General features: G+C 37.4%; 2 protein-coding genes across 2 annotated transcripts; one reads left to right on the top strand and one right to left on the bottom strand.

Moving 5' to 3' along the window:
• Positions 1–13,148: 13,148 nt before the first annotated feature.
• LOC104215510 (eukaryotic translation initiation factor NCBP-like) lies at positions 13,149–17,134 on the top strand. The gene is made up of 6 exons (XM_009765327.2): positions 13,149–13,472; positions 14,566–14,661; positions 14,744–14,848; positions 14,966–15,043; positions 16,564–16,683; positions 16,775–17,134. The coding sequence occupies exons 1-6, from the start codon at positions 13,365–13,367 to the stop codon at positions 16,904–16,906; spliced, it is 639 nt and encodes a 212-aa protein (XP_009763629.1). The 5' UTR covers positions 13,149–13,364; the 3' UTR covers positions 16,907–17,134.
• A 1,660-nt stretch (positions 17,135–18,794) lies between these two features.
• LOC104215509 (ethylene-responsive transcription factor ERN1-like) lies at positions 18,795–19,598 on the bottom strand. Its single transcript, XM_009765326.2, has one exon. It carries the CDS (start codon positions 19,596–19,598, stop codon positions 18,795–18,797), a length of 804 nt encoding a protein of 267 aa, XP_009763628.1.
• Positions 19,599–22,121: the final 2,523 nt, after the last annotated feature.

Raw genomic sequence — 22,121 nt, forward strand, 5'->3', positions numbered from 1 at the left:
ATTTCATTTCTGGTGCTATTTTCAAGGTAATCCTCTACTGCCTCACATATTATCTCCTAATGTACTGAAGTTTGATTTTTTCCAGATTTATTATAATATGAGATTGTTGCCTTTCGTTGATTTACCTGCTATTACTAGTTAGATTTATGCACTTTGATTAGTTCTTAGAATGAAATAATTGCCATCTGTTCAATGTCTGAAATCATGGTTCATTACTGATGCATCTGTTAGTATTGTTTGGATTCAGTCATTTTAAATTTAGTTTTAACACAAAATGAACTGCTTATGAACTCGATGAATATATATTGGGTATGGTATTCTTGAAGTATAAGCATTCTGTTTGGTTTGATCCCAGCACATCTCTGTATTCTATTATTTCAAATTAATTATAGCTGCATTAAGATTAAGGCATGTTGTTTGTTCATTGGAAGTTGTGTTGTATAAAATGCTAAAATATGGATTTGGAGTTTGATGGTTAAATGAGATACTACTGATGTTTCAGTTTGCATACGTGACCCAAAAGTCTTGATTGATTATGTCTACATAAATTCATGCTTGCTCGTTTTCATTCAATACGGGCAATTAATTTTGGTGACACATTATTCTGTTAACGATGGATATATTTTATCTCATATGATGCTTCATTTCTCACCATTGCAAATTTTATTGTTAAAGTGACGTTAATGAACATTAAGAAATAATTAATTATGAACACTCGTAGCTCGCTTTAGGCGCGATTAATAAATCATCGTGGTCATGGGTATGATTCTAGTGGCATGGTCATGATACCTAATTTCCAAAATCGGGTGTGCATTTCATGTGACCCGATCATAACAACTTTGAGCATTAATAATAAAATAAACATGTCATGAATCGCGGGTGCATTTCATGTAGCGTGGTTTGCGGTGTGTTCCAAAACAACAAGTGTACGGTAATCGTAACTTGTTCAAGAAAAAATCCATAAATCCTAAAGGCGTTTAAAATAATTAAAAGCGGTTATAAAGTTAAAATGCACCATAGGTTTAAAACATGTAATAAATCAGATAATAGGCAATTATTAATAGTTTAAGCGACCGTGCTCGAACCATGGGACCCGGGAATGCCTAACACCTTCTCCCGGATTAACAGAATTCCTTATCTAGAATTTCTAGTTTCGCAGGCTTTTAAACAAAGTCGAAAATTTTTCCGATTTGGGATTTAAAATAAACCGGTGACTTGGGACACCAAATGAACTATTCCAAGTGGCGACTCTGAAAATAAATAAAATAATCCCATTTCAAATAATGTCACTTTAATTGGAAAACTCCCTTATATCCCTCATCTAGTAAAAATGAGGTGTGACAACCATATGAATTGTCGTAAGTGTTCTCTATTCGATTTTGGTTATATTTCATTAATCTATCTTCGATTTTAGCGTTTGGTTGTTGATATTTTTTTTTGAATCCACTAGGCATTATGCCTAGGGCTGATTTTCATATATAAAAAGTAAAGTACAACAAAGGAGGGGGACATAAACCTGACATCCAAAAATATGGTACATGGGCATCTGGTCATCAAAACATGACAACCAGATGAAACCTGAATTCTATGATGAGTTAGACCTATAATGATGTTCCAATTGACTATCCAACAATGATAGACAATTGGATGTACAAAATTAGAGGTGAAGTAAGCCTAGGTCAACTATACAAAAATGCACAAGTGAACCTAAATCTACTAAGGGAAGTGGAGAGCCATCTTCCATATACAACAAGTTCTACATCTTGTAAAGGTGTAGAAATTCCCTATGGGGCATGGCCAAAAACATGTGTAATGGGAGGTATCTTCAATCTTTCTTTGACATTGGTGTCAAAGAAAGCCAGATTGAAGATGTCTTTCAAAAAGGTCTCTATTTGTGGACATAGTGACAAATGATGTCTGTTATTGCTGACATAAGAGGGTAAGCATTGGGTTGTGTCTTGCATCCAGTGAAGCCGGAAGCATACAGTTGATACTTATAGATTGTGGATGCTGAAACTTATGCAGTATGTGATCTTGTGCTAGAAAGAACATGTGGTATAAATGAGCAGCTGAACTAGGTCTGGGCCCCTAGAAGTGTTCAGCTGAGAATTTGTGCACGTGATGGTTTGCTTGGGCTGTAGTAGAGAGGTTAAAGGGTGAAGTTGTAGCTGCTAATAGCTTGGGCTTCTATGGATGTGATTTCCTACTTTCAGATCTATCCCATGTGGATCTTCCACGGTGTTTCTACTGATGTGTATGTAGCTGAAGGTGAGCATGTGGCGATTCCTACAGGTTCTAGTAGGAAAGCTGTGATAGGCCCATAAAAATTGACACAATTGCAGGAGGTTGAGCATTTGAAATACTAATACCACTCCTTGCAATTGACTCAATATTTTGAGCCTATCTCTGGTACCTGCAAAAAGAAACAAACAGATTAGTGAAAAACCTTTTGCTCCTAGGTTCTTGTGTATACTGGGAGCACTGATGGAGAGTAAGTTGTGAAGATCTGGGCTATTCAGTGGGGGTATGAAGTGAGATGTTGACTGTTGTTGGCTTGAAAAGCTAAAGGTTGGTGTGTGGCAACCTACTGAAAGAAAAAAATCTGCTCCCAGGTTCTTGTGTATTCTGGGAGCATCATGGAATTTTGGACTGTGAGCAAAGGGATTTGGGTTGTGATTTATGAGGTTTTGCTGGAACTGCTACATTAGAATTACAACATTTTTTGGGTGTTTGTGAAGATTGAAGCACTAGTGGCTGCCATTTGAAAAATGGTTGCAACTATAGTTAGGATTGAAGCAGTGTGTATTGAAGTCCTTCCCAGATTGTATACTAATTATAGGGGCTTCTGCACTTGGTACTGCTGCTTCATTTGCTGTATTGGTGTGGTGTTTTTTTTAACATATGTGTGTTGGTGTAACAGACCTGGTATATAGAAGATTGGGGTGCCCAACAGCAGATAAGTGTAAGGGACTGTCTTCTTAAACTACTGAAGGAGCAAGATTCTACAGTTGGAACATCTGCTACATCCAGTTGATATCCTCCAAGGAGAATGAGCATCATAGATGCTAACATCACACTCTGGGAGTACATCAATTGGATGAGCACCAAGGAAGGAGTGAAATCTGCAAACAAGAAAATAGAGTTAGAGAAAAAATGGATATTTCTGCCTAGTTTCTTATTTCTGTTGATTGCAGATAGGTTTTTGTGTTTCAGAATAGAGAGGTTTGCTCCAAGGTTATTGTGGTTTCTAAGAGAAACTGTAGGAATAGGCCAAAAGGTGTATGTTGGTGCTTTTTTTTGTGGTGTGGATTGCATTTCTTTTTAGATTTTTCTGTCTTTTTTCCTACAACTAGGGAAGCTAGTATTGTGTTTTTTGTGCTCATAGTTGCAACATGTGTGTGTTGAGATATGCTCCAGTCCATTGATCAATTCTTAGAAGATTGAATAGCATTGCAGTTAATACTACACTTTGAGGAAAGGCCAATGGCCTGTGCAGTCCCACAGTGATGGTATCTGCAAAAAAGAAAAAGAGGTTAGCATAGGCAAAGATTGGCCCCAACTGATGCCTTTTGTTCTTCATTTGGACTGACAATTGTGCCCTCATTTCTAAGGCAACATCAACCATAACCATGAGATGAAGTAGAGGAACTTGCATGTTGTGGAGGTTATACCACATCTGCTTCAGGTGCTATAGCATGTTGTGATGGAAACCTGATTTTCCTAGTCTTCTTGTGCCTGAATGCTGGGGTACCTAGAGAATCCTGCAGAATCTGACCTCTTATTGGATTAGGCAGTGAGGAGAGTGGGGTATAATTGGTAAGACTTGGTAGTTGATGGCAGAGCTTTGATAGAGAGTCAGCAGGACAGTTGACTTCTCTATATATATGTGAGCATATGAACTCCTCACAGTGATGACAGAGATTTGAGAGCTGTTGAAGTTTCATCTTCATGGACCAGGGAAACCCTTTTCCATTGTTTAACCATTGAACTAGGAGAGCAGAATCTGATTCTAGATGGATCTTAGAGTATCCATTACTCAAATACCATTGGATTCCTAAGAGAGTTGCTTCAATTTCTGAAAGGTTATTAGTACCTTCCCCAAATAGTGCAGCAATGGCATGTATGAAATCACAGTTATGATTCCTAATAACCACCCCTGCACCAATCTTTCCTGGGTTTGTGAGTGCACTTCCATCACTGTTGATCTTTACAAAGCCATGGATTGGTTTCTTCCAAGCTACCTGGGTGGAGATGGTTTGATGTTGGAGTTTCTCAATGAAGGAGTATAAGTCCTGCCATCTGAGGGGCCATTTGATTTCTTGATAGTTGGCTCGAAGCAAAAGGTTGATGTTAGAGTCAATGGAGAATAAAACTCTGGTCAAGAAGGATGGTTTGGCATCAACTAGTGTATCCCAAAATCCGGTGTCACAAGTACATGAGCATTTACTAAAGAGTACAATAATAATACAACATCTGTCTAGAATGTAAATGAGACAGGATAAAATAAATATTACGATGAAGACTCGGTGGACTGCGATGCGTAGTCTAAAATGCAACTCACATAAAGTCTCCTTAACAACTGCGCCTAAGAGCCAAGATGATCACCAAATGAACCTGTTAGATCCTGCACATTTAGTGCAGAAGTGCAGCATGAGTACGTAAATAAACGCGTACCCAGGAAGTATCTAGCCTAACCCCAGAGAAGTAGTGACGAGGAGTCGATATCGACACTTACTAATGGTCCAATAAATCAATATGGTAAATCATAAATAGATAAGAAGCACACAACAGTAGTAGTGAGGTAAATCTGTAACTAACACAGTCTTCCAAAATTTCTTTAAACGATATCAATTTCTCATCTCGTATCCTATCTCAACAGCTTATAAAATATTCAGTACTAATATCAAATGAATAAGAAATACCATATAAAATGACGGGCATCAGTAGAAGGATAATCTTGTGAACATTCTGACTGATAGCGATATAACGCACGATTATGCCGAGGTCGTATAGCTCGATCTAGAATAATGTGTACATTATTGAGGGTCGATCAACACGAACCCTAGATGCATCTATTATACTACCAAGGCATTCGACCCACTCCACAAGAAAGGAAGGGAACACGTGCTTACAGTACAGTACATAAGCACAAAGTTAATATAACCTTTACTGTTTCTCGAATAACTTGCCAACAAATCAAGGTGATAAGGCTCGGCCTAATATATATACATATATTTCTAAGTCAATTTCGATTATAAATTTCATTAATTACGCCAGTAGAATGAGTTCAAATAATTCAAATATTATATGATAAAGTCCTATATCTACCCGAACATAAACATGCTTTAGCTACGTACGGAATCTCGTCAACGCGTGCATACGTATCACCCACAACTAGTAGCACATAATAATTACATCACCTAGGGGTAGTTTCCCCCTAACAAGGTTAGACATGAGACTTACCTTGCTCCGAAGTTCTATAACAATCCACAATAATATAATTAAGCATCACAGGTAATAACTCAATGATAAAATGCTCAGCTCGTTTACAATTCCGGAATAAATATTTTCTTTTCAATTATAACAGTAAAACTCAAATCTTTTGCCGAAATCACAGAAAATATAAGTCTGAAATCTGTGCTTTTTCTCAAAAACTTTAACAACAGATAAGAAATTTCATTATTAGATGGCATGAGGAAAAATGATTCCCTATGCCTACATATCAAGTATGCATGTCTAATGCAATGTAGCACAATGATGAACTCATGTACTCACACTCTTAGGATACTCAATCTCACTGTCTCGCATTTCCACCCATCACGCTCACTATTCAGTACACTCAGTCACTCGGTACTGTATAAGCCAGATCCAACCCAAATATAAATGACAACTCGCGCACAATCACTCAGTAATATATATGGACAATCCAGCCCAGGGAAGATCCATCCCAAGTATATATACATAATAACTGACATTCAATCACTCAATACTGTATAGGGCCAATCCAGCTCAGGGAACTCCATCCCAAATATAAATGTATAGGGAAACTCTATGCCCAGGGAACTCCATCCCAAATATAATATATATGGCAACTCCATGCCCAGGGAACTATATCCCAAATATAATATCCATTGTGCTTATTGTGTGGGGTGCAGACTCTAGAGGGGCTCCTTCATCCCAAGCGCTATAATAAGTCAGATCCAGGCATAAATAAATAAAAATATGTTGCGGCATGCAACCCAATCCCATAATAATAAAATATATAAAGCCAATATGGCCTGCTGCAACGTGCAGTCCGATCCAATAAATATCTTCACTCGGTCATCAATCTCTCCAGTCTCTCGTGCTCACAATGTCATGAAACTAGCCCAAAATGATGATATGGTGTATCAATAAATAATAACAAAACTGAGATATGATATGCAATGAATGAGTATGACTGAGTACAAAATTTCAATTTAAACATATAATTTGACAGCAGAAATGACTTTAGTGGGTCCCAATAGTACCAGTATATGCCTAAGCATGATTTCTAATATGAGTCACGGCTCAATTTCTCTAACACATGGAAGATACATGGGAAATAAGAAGTTAATTGACTACACGGCTCTACGGAATCGATTGAGTCACAATTTCTACGGTGCACGCACACACACCCGTCACCTAGCATGTGCATCACATCCAAACAAATCACATAACATGTATATTCAGGGTTTATATCCTCAACTCCAAGTTTAGAAGTGTTACTTACCTCAAACCGTACAATTCTTTATTCCAATAAGCCTTTTCCTCGCTATTCGGCCAATATGGATGAGACTGCACTGCCTGCTCTTTGATGTCAACTACTTAACATCTTTGACTAAGGTCTTAGAATTCTACTCATTCTGGGAGAAATTACTCAGTCAACCCAAAGCAAGATAGCAACATTCTAATTCTCCAAAATTATATGGTGATTCATCAGCTATATTATTTTGTTTTGTTGTTATGATATCAGTGATGTTGATAATCTTGGATTTCATTTGCTGCCAACTGCTCATATGTATGTAACAAAAGCTCTGAATATGGACAATTTGACAAGGCTATCTTATTTGTCAAGGGAATATCCAATTGAGCCTCTGTGTTGCTGCCTTGAACTATGTACAATAGTTAATCTTTTTTTCATATTTTACCAAAATTTATAACACAACTGAATCGTGCGCAGAATATTTCACAAAATTTGATTGAAGCATGGCTTGGTTTAAGGTACATAAGTACATAGAAGAGAGAATAGGTTGTAATTTTATTTTGCCCTCATTAGAATGCACATTGGTGCTGAGAGATTATGCATGTTATGGCCTTACCTAGATCTTGCAATTATTATCTCATATTGTGTTCATTCTTGGGGTTAAATAATTTTAAATTCTCCCTCCTGAAAATTGTCCATTGTATAAAGGTATTGGAATCTCTAAGATTTTAGACATGGAGCAAGTAAGTGATATTTGTATGTGATGTAAACTAGATAAATAAAATACCAACAGTTAATGACATGATTTACGAATGACTTGAATGACAAAATACTGAACTAGAATAGAATGCATGACACTCTTTTCTTAATCATATTTTTTGAGTCATTTGATATCTCCATGTGTTATATGCTTGAAACGACTAAATAATATTTTACTGCGTTTTTCTTTTGACTGATGTTCTGAAATATACTTATTTATCAGTCATGAATTTGGTACATTATTTACTTCAATTGGATAGTAGCGGTTAACATTATTTTATGGGGTTGTGTAACGACCCGGTCGGTCGTTTTAAGAATTAATACCCCGATCCCCTATTAACTTCTTTCTCTGTGTTTGTTGTTGCTATTGTGAGTTGCCGGAAAGATTCGTTTTGAATTTCGGAGTGTTTTGGGATACTTAATCCCTAAATGAGAGCTTAAGCTTTAGAATTTGGACCGTAGTTGGAGTAGTGTGAAGACGGCCTCGGAATGGAATTTTGTCAATTCTGTTAGCTCCATTGGGTGATTTCGGGCTTAGGAGTGTGTTTGAATTGTATTTTAGAGGTTCGTAGCTTATTTAGGCTTGAAATGCTGAAAGTTGAATTTTTAAAATTTCCAGATCGATAGTGAGATTTTGATATCAGGGTCGGAATCCAATTCTGAAAGTTGGAGTAGCTCCGTAGTGTTGAATGTGACTTGTGTGCAAAATTTGGGGTCAATCAGACATGGTTTGGTTGGTTTCGGCATCAATTGTAGAATTCTTGGGTTTGCAAGTTCATTAGGCTTGGATTGGAGGGTGATTCGTGGTTTTAGCGTTGTTTGATGTGATTTGAGGGCTGGACTAAGTTCATATGATGTTTTAGGATTGGTTGGCATGTTTGGTTGAGGTCCCGGGGCCCTCGGGTGAGTTTCGGAGGCTTAACGGAATTGAATTTGGACTTAGGCATTTTCTATTATTGTTGAACCTACTATAACTGCACCTGCGTATATGGGACCGCAAGTGCGGCGCCGCAAAAGCGGCTTGATAATTGCAGAAGCGGAAAAAGCCCAGGGCTTCAGGAACCGCAGGTGCGGTTGGGTGACCGCAAATGCGAAACCGCAGATGCGGCCCCAGCCCGGTTAAGTGAATTTTGCACCTGCGATGCTTCTTCCGCAGGTACGGGACCGCAGGTGCATCCCCCTGAACGTAGATGCGGTAATCGTTGGGCAGAAATAAGAAATTTCAAGGGTTTGAAGTTCATAACACCAAATTTGATTTTTACCTCGGGAGAAGGCAATTTTGAGAGGGCTTTGAAGAGGAAATCAGTGGGTAACGATTTCTAACCCTATTTCGTTTATATTTCATCAATCTATTGTTGTTTTACACATTTAAACTAAGAATTTGAGTGGAAGAATGGGAATTTGGGGGAAAAGTTTCCCAACCGAGTTTTTGGATTTTGATTGGGTTTTAGTTGTCGGAATTGAGTGATTTTTGGACGAGTGATCTCGTGAGTGAATGGGTATTCATAATCCATAATTTTTATCCAATTACGAGACATAGGCCCGGGGAGGATTTTTGAGCGTTTTTCTATTTTCTTACCTTAGCTTCGATTCTTTTTGCTAAACTCGTTGTTTGTAGTTATATTTATATTATGATATTGATTTGATTAGATTTGGGCAACTCGGAGTTGGATACTCGTGTCAAGAGCGTGATTTCGAATTGATTTTGAGTTGATTCGAGGTAAGTGGCCTGCCTAACCTTGTGTGGGGGAACTCCCCTTTGGATTTGGTATCATTGTTATATGAATGTCGTGTACGTGAGGTAACGAGTGCGTACATGTGCTAATTGTTGGAAAACCCCCATTTTCATTAAATAAATATATGTGTTTCCTTTTTGTTGAACACTACTTGTATTTTTGAACCTACTATTTATCTTAGGAAAGCATGCTTAAGTGATTTAGTTGTTCTATCTGTTTAAACTGTCTACTTGAATTCTGTACAACATGTTTAGAATAGAAATCTCTGTTTTCTTGGTACGAACTTGAATAGAACTGTTGATTCTTTTCTTGAGACTGTTGTGTGTTTACTTTGGGATTACGGGACGATATCCCGGAAGATTTCCCTGCATGTTTACTTTGGGACTACAGATCGGTATTCCGGAAGATCCCCATGCACACTTATATTTGGGACTACGGGACGATATCCCGGGAGATTCTCCTGTACTGGATATTTACTTCCTACGGATTGGTATTCCGGGAGATTCCCCTGCATATTTATGATTTGGACTACGGGACGATATCCCGGGAGATCCTCTGTACATTTACCTTTTGGACTACGGGATGATATCCTAGGAGATCCCCTGTTGCTATCTATGTGTACTGAGTTGTATTCTTTTTGTGATTTACTCTTTATCGACTGTTAGTATTTTAATTATATTGTCGCATTTCATACTGTTTTACCGTGTTTTATATATATAACTAGTAGGGCCCTGATCTTCCCCATCACTACTCAATAGAGGTTAGGCTTGGCACTTACTAGGTACCGCTGTGGTGTACTCATGCCCTTTCCTGCATATGTTTTTCGTGTGCAGATCCAGGTTCTTCTACTCAGTCGTTCTATCAGTGAGGCGGGCGATATTAGAGACTTCGAGGTATATCTGCCGCGTCTACAGACCGACAAGTCACTCTCTATTCTCCCCTTTAGCTTTAGACTTCCAGTATTTACTTTTGATTAGACATCCTGGAGTTAGAACACTATGTAATTTTTTTATAGCTTGTGATTTCATGAGATTCCGGGTTTTGGGAGTTTGATTCAGTATTGAGAGTATGTATTGTATATGCCGAGCGTCATTTTTAAAACTCTTTTATTATGTTTTATCTGCAACTGGCCAGTTTCGTATTTTATTTCTTTTTCCGTAATTTGTTAGGCTTACCTAGTCTTAGAGACTATGTGCCGTCACGACAGTTCACGGAGGGAGAACTTGGGCCGTAACAGGTTGGCTCAAGCATACTTTCATTATTATGCCTGTACTATGTAAAATTATTTCAGGCCAGCTCGCTTGTTGCTTTTCTTCATTATCTTTGTTTAGTGCAGTGAAATATGATCATTGCCAATAGTGGATATGACTTAGAATCTAAAAGTACAGTTGGCCTTATACTGACGTCAAAGTTCTCTATATAAGCTGGACAAAATTGTCACCTTTTTGGATTATTAATGTAGGTTAATAAAGAGGAGCGCGAAGGAGAAATGAGTTTCAAATTTGTTGTATCTTGATCTATGGAAAAGGTTTCTTTATTATATTCCTTATCAAGGTAAGGCTCTAACAGCCAGCGGAACTATCACTAGCACTCCATGCCTAACAGTCATTGAAGCCTTATCACTAATAATTACCTTTCTTTGAGATTAAGATAGACCAAGAGATTTTCATATAAAGTGAAAGAAGATTCATGCTTCAAATACGCGCTTTTTCTTTAAAAAGTATAAGATATTTGTGAGGTTTAAGCACACAGAGATAGTGATTGTAATTTTTCTTGACAACTTCAGTTTCTATTATTTTGTTGTAGCAGTTGCTATAGATTTATAATGCTGCAATAAATAGAAGAAATACATGTCAGACATGCGTGTCTTAGGTATTTTTGAGGAGTCATTTAATTTTACGACACTCACCATGATTGTACATAGAAACAATTTATGTTTCTTTGAAATTTATTTTATCATTTATAAGTTTTGTGATCATCAGAATTGTTTGCGCTCGAAGTATTCAATTTGCATCTCTCATGTTTGGCCCGTGCATTGCACGGTCAGACTCTTCTAGTATAATAATAATTTATATTTTCACGGTTGGATAAAATAAATAAATTTATTTCTTTTTATTATAAAAGGCTATTTCAGTGGTTCTTATGCTCTTTATGGGTATATATGACTTTTGAAAAATCAAATGAACAATTTAGTAATTTATTTATTATAAAATAAAGAAAAGTGACTTTGGTGGGTAAAAATTAAGCGTAATACATACAGAGACATTTAAAGTTGGCACGATCTTTCATTTAGACACCTGAACTTAAGAGAGTTCCTATTGAGCACATACGTTACATGAACTTTGTTCCAATTAAACACTTCTTGCTAAGTTGGCACATAAAGTGAGTTTCACCCAATATGGGCGCGTGAAAAGCCCAAAAAACAGATTTTTTTTTGTTTTTTTTATTTCCTTCTTCTTCTTTATGTCCACCACCATTTCTACCATTACCTCCTCCACTTTCCGTCATCTTCTACGACTCAAATCGCTATTCTTCTTTCGAATCCCATACCAGATTCAAATTCAGCCGAAAACGAAAAGGTGAGTATTTGTGATTGGAAGAAAACAAAAAGGATACCACATACACTCATAAATCATTTCCGCTTAGCTGACATCATCCTCACTATTTTCATCTTCATCAGTGTCAGAGGGAGGTGAAGGGTCAAGCCTAGCAGCATCAATGGCCCACTTAATCACCTTCTCAACTTCATCGTCATCCTCTTCATTCTCCTCCGCAGCCTGTTGGTTAGCCGAAGAAGAATAAGCGGGAAGGGAGCTTTTGAGAGCTGCAAATCTGGGAAACAAGTTAACATCGGAAGCTGTAGAGGTCGAACATGGTTGTTGGGGAATAGGGTTTTTGGTTTTGGGGGTTTGCTTGGATTTGAGGGCACGGAAACGTTGATCGAGATCTGGATCGATGAATTGGGTGGAAGAACCACGAGCCATATGGGAATTGAGGTTGAACTTGAGGAATACGTCATCCTCTGCCGCCCGCAACAGCTCTTCAACCTCGTCGTCTTCCGCCTTCTTCTTCCTCCTATTGTTGTTGTCGATACCTCTGCTCATTCTCTTCCTATTGATGACACGGTACCACACTTGGTCAATTCAAACTTCATTATCTGTATTTTAGTGGAAATAACACTATAGAGCTGAGGTGGACAGTGAGGTGGACAAATAAAATGATGTGGCACAATTTATAATGGTTATTTTTGCCACGTAGACAGAGATTGCAGAACACGCGCTTGGTTAATTAATAAGCCAGCAAAAAACGTGTCTAATTGGTATGAGAATTGCCTAAGAAACGTGTCTAATTGGAAAGAGGTCTAGTTTAAATGTCTAAGTGAAAGATCGTGCCAACTTTCGATGTCTCCGTATGTATTACGCCTAAAAATTATCAAGTTAAGTGACCATTGAGGGAATTAACTCTCCAAAAGAGTGTCAATGGACAATCCTCTCTCAATTACTATTTCTTTGTTTAACTTTCAACTTGTGCTTTTAGTCCTTGGAATATTAATAAACTATAATATTTTCTTGTGATATCTGATTAAGCGCATTTAACTTTTAATTAATTAAAATATGTATTTTTGGTACCTTTGCCAGTGAACCTTCACCAATTAACTAATTGTTAACTATTAAACTGTTTAATTACTCATTTGTTATGTTAAATTTATGTTGTTAATTTATATTTTAAGTGCATTATAGATCTAAAATTAATCTAAATCTAACATATTTCCTATGTAACATGACCAAACACCCATTTCAATAAACTGAACGTTAAGTAGGTTGGGGGGGGGGGGGGGGGACTGAAGGTTAAATATGGTTGGCCAATAGTACAACTGTACAAGGACCAAATAAAAATTTATCAATAATAAAGGGATCAAAAGTGAAATTATCCCTAACGAAAAGAAAATGGTTTCTGTGGTCGGGACGGGTAGACCCGATTGTGCGTGACTCGTCAATCATTTGGGCCAACCCGATTCGTGTAAAGGCAGCCGCAATCAATATACAATCGTCTTCATTTTCATTCTGAAAAACTTGTCTCTTATCGAACACGGGAAACCGGCGAGTATACATATAGAGTTGTGACCGGAGATTCGCCGGAACTAAATGGAAGTGACAGCTGAGAAGAGAGAATTGGAATTTGCAGCCCATAAAGAATCCGAGGATCGCGAACGCGTCGCCGTTGACCTCAAAGCCGGCTTGCATCCTCTCAAGGTTTCATTTTTCTCACTTTTTATTTTTATTTCTGTGCTATTTCCGCTAAATATCTTGTATTTTATTTATTTTTAGGTTTTTTAAGTTTAAATCTACACGTTTTTTTCATAAGTTCTAGGTTTATCAAGTTTAAATTTATATGCTTTGATTCATACTCATTTTGTTAGGTTGTTTGAGGCAATTTGTGGCTATTTCTCAAAAAAATGTTTTCTATTTTTTTAATTTAATTTTTTAGGTTCATCAAGGTAAAAATCTTATATGCTTTTGTTCATACTGGTTGTACTCTTAGGTTTTGATTCAATGTCGCTGAACTCTATAATGTGTCATATTGAATAAATTTATTTAGAGACTTCTTGAACTAGAGAGAACTAAATACACAACATAATAACTACTAGTAAGCCAGTTCCTGTTAGAGAAATGAAATACAACATATGGTATAAACATTTGAATATGCCAGAGTCGTGCACAAATAAGTATATGAGCTTGAGTGACAAGGATTGGACATAGCGTGTCTGGGAGAATCTGCATCGAGTATCACCTATATACATAATATACTCCAAAATTTTGGTTAATATTATAGTTTCAGGAATTGGAAGTGGGACATGAGTATGAGGTAACAAACTTGAGGCATCAAGTGCCATACAAATGATGCTTACTTCCTGAAAGTCCATAGCATAATCTTGTAGGATCCAGTGATTCAAGATTCTTGCAGTTCTTTCCCATTTGATTTATACCTACTTCTATTTTTTTGACAATCAACATCCACATTGGTGTTCAAATTTTTGTGATGTCCCTCCAAATTTCTGCATTTCATTTTCAGAAATGGCAAAGACAATATGCTCATCATTCCAAGTGCCAGTCAGGGCAGGAAGAGTTTAGAATTGCAGAAACGTCTAGGAGCATGCTCACACGATGACTAGGACATGCTTGCTTCCCCTCTCTTTATAAAAAATAAATATGCTAGGGACATGTCTTATAACTCCATAAGCACAGTATTGTTTTCTATCCATGTTTACTTTTCATCTTATTCTTTCTTTTCCATCTTTTATGAATTGTGCTTCTGGTACTCTGTTTGCTTCATTGTCATGATCAGCACAAGTTTGTTTTCTGGTACACTCGCCGGACACCTGGGGTTCGAACTCAAACATCGTACGAGGATAATATAAAGAAAATTGTTGATTTTAGCACTGTAAGTCAACTTATTTCTGGCCATTTTGTTTATTTGTTAATTTGACTGCCTTATCACTGTATTTTACTTTCGCCATGCATAGGTTGAAGGTTTTTGGGTTTGCTACTGCCACTTGGCTCGTCCATCAACATTGCCAAGCCCAACTGATTTGCATCTTTTCAAGGAGGGTATTCGTCCATTATGGGAGGTAAGGTTTGGTGCTCATGCTAATTATTGCATTGTTTTGTTCTCAATTTCTTTAAAAGTCTTTAACTATGTATATCTCTTACCCAAGTTAATTTCCTGATTATATTTGTTTATGAAGGATGCTGCTAACTGCAATGGTGGAAAGTGGATAATTCGTTTTAAAAAAGCTGTCTCAGGACGTTTTTGGGAGGACCTGGTAAGCCAGCTGTCTCAGTGATTCTTGGTTCTGTCAAGTGTCAACTTAACTAAACTTTATGGCTATCCCGTTTAATGCTGAAACAAAATCTTAACTGAATTTGCGGGTAGCCATGACAAAATTAAGTTCGTTATCTTAAGCAGTTGGAGATCTTTTTGATTGTTTAAAATAGAGGAAATTTCTAGTCCGTTTATGCAAAGATTGTTGAGATGCCCAAGCTCATATAGATTTCCTGCCTTACATGAGCGCGAGAAGCTAACAAGAGAGAGAATGAGGGATAGCATAGTGAAAAGGACCCTTCATTCGCAACCATGACGGAGGAGGGGGTTTTGCTGGGTTGGGGGGGGGGTATGAAAGGCCACTTCTGATCCGTATGAGGGGTTAAAGGAGAAGGATCTACCATATCAAAAGAAGAAAAAAAAAGGAGTGAGGAGCAGTGCACTAGAAGCTGAAGTGACATTTCTAACCAGCCCTTAACATCATTATGGGGGTGGGGGGAGGGAGTATGAAAGGCCACTTCTGATCCATGTGAGGGTTAAAGGAGAAGGATCTACCATATCAAAAGAAGAAAAAAAAGGAACGAGGAGCAGTGCACCAGAAACTGAAGTGACATTTCTAACCAGCCTTTAACATCATTATCCTCTAATCTGTTCCCCTAAAGGGTGTTTTGTTCCAATGATGTTCCTCATTTTTTGTCAATAATAACATAGCTGGCTTTCTCATACTGTTTTGGATTCAAAGTGTCTAACCAAAAAGTTGAGTCAGTTTGAAGATATTCTCATCTCTTAGTTTATACATTTGCTCCTTGTGAATTTACTTCTACCGATGTTGAAGGTAGGATTGAAGTTTTTGTGTTTGGATATTTAACGATCAACATTAATTTAGTCAATCAACTACTCCTCACTCCTGAATCAGTTTGGATTGGCACTAATTTGGTAAATTTCAGTTGACAAGTTGAGCACTAATTTGTATCTCTTTTAAGATGTTTCGTCACGCTATTCATATTTGTTTCCAAGCTTTCTGATAGGGGGAATTATTATACTTTCTAGATCATTATTCCCTTTTGGAGCATAAGAGGATGATATTAAGAGCGCATTCATCACTAGAGCAAATCTGAATGTTTTAACAAATTTTCTTTTCATCATCAAAAAAGTGAAATTGCTAAATTTGCATCAGCCAGATAAGGTCGATGTGGCTTCAAATGCAAATTTTAGCAACTATAGATGGATGGAAAAGATAGCGAGATGCTATTTTTTTCAATTAATATTTTATGGTGTGGTGCCCCAGGCCAAGACTAGTGCAACACCTAGGCGACACTTCAAGGCCCGAGTGTGAGTAGTAAGCCACTCTTATGACCTCCCTCCTAAAGAATCGACTTAATATCATGTGGATGGATTGCCCACGTATCAGTGATTGAGTCCTGCTATTTTGAATCATACTCATAACGTCAGGTTCACTGTTAAACCGGTAATGGTTGAATTTATTTGAACTTACAAAATTATCATGGATTTCTTGTATAGGTTCTGGCTTTGGTAGGTGATCAACTCGATTATGGTGACAACATATGCGGTGCAGTTTTAAGCATTCGTTTCAATGAGGACATATTGAGTGTATGGAATCGTAATGCATCAGATCAGCAGGTAAAGCTATATCTAACCCTTATTCCACACCCAATTAGTTCCTTGTTAAGCCAAAAAGTAAACATGCTCACATCACCTTGGTTTTTTCTAGGCTGTGATGGCATTGAGAGATGCAATCAAACGACACCTAAAGCTTCCTAATGGCTATGTCATGGAATACAAAGCCCATGATGCTTCCTTGCGTGACAACTCATCATACCGCAATACTTGGATAAGAGGATAAAAGTTGCTAGTTTCTTATTTTGCTGTTAAACCTTCAACTTAGTTGTTTGGTTGGTATTTGGCCAAGTGGTAGTCGTGACAAAAATGGTTAGTCGTGTAATGCAATCCAACAACCATGGGGAAATCTCCTCTGACTCTTTAATATCTATCACTTCTTAAAAGTGTATGCACTTAAACTCTACTGACAAATGAGTTATTCCCAGTTTTATGTTACCAGTTACCACAAGCATACAGTAGCAGTATTAGCTGTACATTGCTATTAGTACATTGCTATTAGTGCTTATGGTTGAATATTTCGAATATTACTTGTGCACGGGCTTGAAAGTAAGCCTTTAGTTGCTCATGCATGGTCTCCATATCATGCGCTCGACAATTTCATTTCAGTTGTATCTGCTTGTGCCTTCATGTTAGCATGTCTAGTATTTAGCTTCATCTGTATTTCCCACCTCCGTTTGCCAATCTCTTGCCAACTTTTAGAGATGGTGTTAAAGCTATTTACGGTAGAGATGAGCAGATAGGCAAATCCAAGACCAGAAACATTGTTAAACTAGTTGTTGTCCAAGGCCAATCCTTTTCACTATCTCGCATTAAGGCTTCTCTAGCAGTTATACACCTCTACGAAGAGATGCCATGGAATTGGCAGAAACCTTCTTGTATACATTGTGGAGGGCAGCATTCATGCTATTACAATGTGGATCGCAGCTGTCTTTTTTATGAGACGTCTTCCAAAGTATTGGATCAACTTCACTCCTGTGTGAGTTTGCTTACATTGCCGGTCCAAACTTGGATAAAGGAGAAAGGTATTAGTAGGCTGCTAGGTAATATAATACTAGCTAATTCATGATAACATAGTCATTGAGGATTTATATAGTTGATTCTTGGCTAATGGTCCTAATCACTCCCCTTCCTTGAAAAGAAAGAACAACTCAAATAGAATATGTGGTGAATTATGAGCCCGTTTGGATGGGCTTGTTGTAAGTGACTTTTAAGTGAAAAGCCATAAGTTAGGAATTTTACCTTTTGATTTTTGGTTTATTTTTGTCATTTTAGCTTAAAAATACTTTTTTATTTTATCCAAACACTACAAAATGGTTTAAAAGCTATTTTGGCTTAAAAGCACATAAAATAAGTCAATCCAAACGGGCTCTATATATTTACTTATTTTATCGGTAGGTGCATCTCTGCAAAAATTAGTAAAACGCAACCAGCTACACTCAACACTATGGTACGATTAATCATACTTTTAGTGCATAGTTTCGTTCTAGTTTCTGTTTAATTAACCTTTTGTGAGCTTCACTAAAATTTAAAACCCAGCGGTCACTCCCAGTGATTTCTAATATTAATGTGACGTGAGAAGGGAGCCTTCATATTACTTGTAAATTTTATTGCAGGAAACATATCAATAAATCAGAGTGGCGCAGCGGAAGCGTGGTGGGCCCATAACCCACAGGTCCCAGGATCGAAACCTGGCTCTGATAGATTTTGTGAAAAGAGAAGCTTCCACGTCCCTTTACTTTTTTCTGAACCTATTCCCAAGAATACTGTCTTTCCTCCTCTTTTTATAATACTTTATTTATTTATTCTGTATGTAATTCTCGTAAGCCAAATTTTAATCTCTATTATTAGTGTTCATACGCCATAGTTAGTCATTCTCGTCCTTGTAATTTGCAACATACATTCTGGATATTAACACAACATTTTTTATTCAAAAACGATTGCTTGCACCAATATCAAGAACTGCTCCTATTTTGCTCAATCTATGACTGCCAAAGTAAGAAACGGAGAAGGGTACTCTCTCTCTCAATTTCAGAGGGAAGAGAGTCCCAGAACGAAAATAAAATAAAATAGGAAGGCAAAAGATAATGGTAATTAGACTCTTTGAAACATTACTAATAATTTGAAAGGGGATGATCCCAAAGAGACTCATAATGATCATGGACACTTTCCATGTAATCTCGAACACCATTTACTGCATAAAGTGATGCTGATATCTGCCTTTCCACTTTCATAATCTCATATTCTGTTAACCCCATCTCAGCTGAAATCACATTCTTGGGAATATCCAACAATTCTTGTGCAAATTCAAAACCTTCTCCAAAACCCCATGATAACTCAGGCTGTAAAGATGAAAAATAAGAACTTGAGAAAGAAGAATATGCAGATGTGCCCATGTCAATATCAGGTATGTATGTGTTATGAAACAGTTGACTTTCTTCTTTGATTTCCTGATCGAATGAAAGTTGTGTGTGTGTATTCTCACTAGAAATTGAATCATCACAATTGCTAATTATTAGACTAGAACTACTGCTGATTTTCAAACTACTTTGAACAGTATAATCCAGGCATTTCTGTTTTGCAATTTTCTTGCTGTTGAGAAGATTTCTAATTCTGGAAGCAAGAGGAGAATCTTGAGAAACACGAGTAACAAAGTTTGTTCGAGTGTTTGATCCGCGAAGAAGAACAGCAGCTTGATCGTAAGCATGAGCAGCTTCCTCAGCAGTTTCATAAGTTCCAAGCCACATCCTTATTTCCTTTGTTGTGTCTTTAATCTCAGCTACCCATTTTCCTGAATGCCTTTGCCTTACACCTACAAAGTTGTTACGGCTTTTGCTTCTTCTTTTCCCCTTCAATTTGGCTAGTTTGTTCTTTGAATTTGCTTCTGTTTGCTGCCGTTTTTGGAAGTTAATTTCCATTGTAACAAATTTTTAGCAACAACGAATAATGAAAGGAGAAGCAAGTAGTAGGATTTTTTATGTTCTTAGTATTAGTTGTAGTGGAGAAAGTTGTTTACATGTTTTTGTTTCTGTTGTTGTTATTGTGGGCTATATATAATATGTGAAGGCATGAGATACCGATTAATTGAAAAGTTGTCCTCCGGTTTCATATTCCATTATTTTCTTGTATTTTTTCTGTTTCCCATCTGGTATCCAATGCCTGCAGTATTCGCTATTGGCTCCGACTAATTGGGATTAATATTTGTCCATTTGATGAATTCAATCAATTACCAGTTGGATCGAGAGATCGCGTGTGAGTCGAAGACGATGAGAAAAAGAAGCTGGAAATGAAACTTCACTGTTCCATTGAACAAAATGATATTCAACTGCAAACAACTAACCGACTAACAATTATTTATACTAACTAATATCTAACTCAATCATAGTTACTACTATGTACCCTAGTTAACCAACTATGATTAAATAACATACTAACTACCTCTAACTATTGCCATGTATCAGTACACTCCTCAACACCCCTCTCAAGCTAGGTCTAATGAAAATGTACTTTAGGCCTAGTTTGGATAGCAAATAATCATGTTGAAAACTACTCAACCCCTTGGTCAGAGGTCAGCAAGTTGATCCACAGATGGCAAATACACAATCTCTATCAGCCTATGTTGCACCTCTCACGAATAAAATGACAATCTATATCAATATGTTTAGTTCTCTCGTGAAAAATTGGGTTTGCAGTAATTTGCATAGCTGATTTACTATCGCAATAGAGTGGAATTGGCAGAGTGAGAGAGACACCCAATTTACTGAACAAACCAACTAACCACACAATTTCTGCCACTATTGAAGCTATGCTCTAGTACTCAGCTTCAGCTGAACTGCGAGAAATAGTGGTTTACTTCTTGGATTTCCAAGAGATGAGAGAATCACCAAGTGTAACCTTATAGCAAGTTACAGACCTCCTGGTGTTTGGGCAAGAGGCCCAATCAGCATCATAATATGCTTGCAACTTGGTAGAGCCTGTAAATGACATAAGAATCTCCAGACTTGAATTCTTCTTCAACTACCTGGTCACTCTTAATGCAACTTCCAAGTATGAAGTCTTGGGAGGATGCATGAACTGGCTCAAACATTACACTGCAAAAGAGATATTCAACCTAGTAATTGTCAAGTAAAGTAACCTACCAATTAATCTCTGGTAGGCTCCAGGATGTGCGAGCAAAGAATCATTGTCAACACCAAATTGGTGATCAAATTCAGTTGTGGTCAGCTTTTGATTCACCTCAACAGGAGCCCCTACAGGTTTTTTTCCTGCCAAACCAACATCAGAGATAAGTTCAAGGGAGCACTTCCTCTGATGTAATAAGATTCCTTCCTTATTCCTTGCAAACTCAATCCCTAGAGAATATTTTAGCTATCGCAAATATTTTATTTTGAAAATTTGATGATGTATGTCTTTAGTGCTAGATATGAGTGTAACATCATCTCCAGTGATGAGTAAGTCGTCCACATATACCAGAATGATGACTATTCTCCCATTGAGATGTTTGGTGAATAAATAATAATCAAGGTGACTTTATTTGAAACCCGATTGAAGAAGAGCAGTAGTCAACTTGATGTTCCACTGGCGTGAGGCCTGCTTAAGCCTATAAAGGGACTTGTGTAGTCGACAAACTTTTGCTTTACCTGTTGAATGGGAGAAGCCCTGTGGCAAATCCATATATACTTCTTCCTCCAAATCACCTTGTAAGAAGGTATTTTACATGTCCATTTGGTGCAAGACCCAACCTTTTGCAGTTGCAATAGCAATCACAGACCTAACACTGACATTTTTTTACCACAGGTAAAAATGTTTCCTGATTATCCAAACCCTCCTTCTGACGATACCCTTTAGCCACCAATCGAGCCTTGAACCTTTCTATATCTCCAGAAATTGTATACTTGATCTTGCAGACCCATTTGTAACCAATTGTCTTCTTGTCCGGAAGAAATGTCAAAACTTCCCTGGTGTGATTATCTTCTAAAGCTTGAATCTCTGCCTTCACGGCCTCAACCCACCTTACATCCTTAACTGCTTCATGATAGGATGTAGGTTTAGTTTTTGAAGATACTTTGGAAACATAAGCTTGGTATTTGGCTGATAGACCACCATAATGCATGACATTACTAATTGGATATAAGCAATGATGTGCTGAACTGGACCCCCTTTGAGGTCTAATGTAATCCTTGAGCCAAATGGGAGCTCTGATGGTCCTGCCAGACTTCATCAAATCACAAGAAAAAGTTATCTCATTATGTACCACAACATTATTGTCAACAACTGCTATCTATGTCTTTGAAGAAGGAAGATCAACCTCTACACTACTTGGAGTAGAAAATGAAGGATCACATGATGTGTCATGCATCTCATGCATAGGTTCACTCTTTTCTGTATTACCAGTTGCCATTGGATATGTCCCAAGAGAACTATCACCCCTGCTACTAACT

This window comes from Nicotiana sylvestris, chromosome 12 (assembly GCF_000393655.2).
Source record: "Nicotiana sylvestris chromosome 12, ASM39365v2, whole genome shotgun sequence".
NCBI lineage: Eukaryota > Viridiplantae > Streptophyta > Magnoliopsida > Solanales > Solanaceae > Nicotiana > Nicotiana sylvestris.

Bases quoted from the DNA above. Each gene is read 5' to 3' on its own strand.
- LOC104215510 (XM_009765327.2), top strand. From the start codon at position 13,365: ATGGAAGTGACAGCTGAGAAGAGAGAATTGGAATTTGCAGCCCATAAA. The intron at 13,473-14,565 runs GTTTCATTTTTC...TGTCATGATCAG, and splicing joins CCGGCTTGCATCCTCTCAAG to CACAAGTTTGTTTTCTGGTA. The intron at 15,044-16,563 runs GTAAGCCAGCTG...TTTCTTGTATAG, and splicing joins GACGTTTTTGGGAGGACCTG to GTTCTGGCTTTGGTAGGTGA.
- LOC104215509 (XM_009765326.2), bottom strand. From the start codon at position 19,598: ATGGAAATTAACTTCCAAAAACGGCAGCAAACAGAAGCAAATTCAAAG.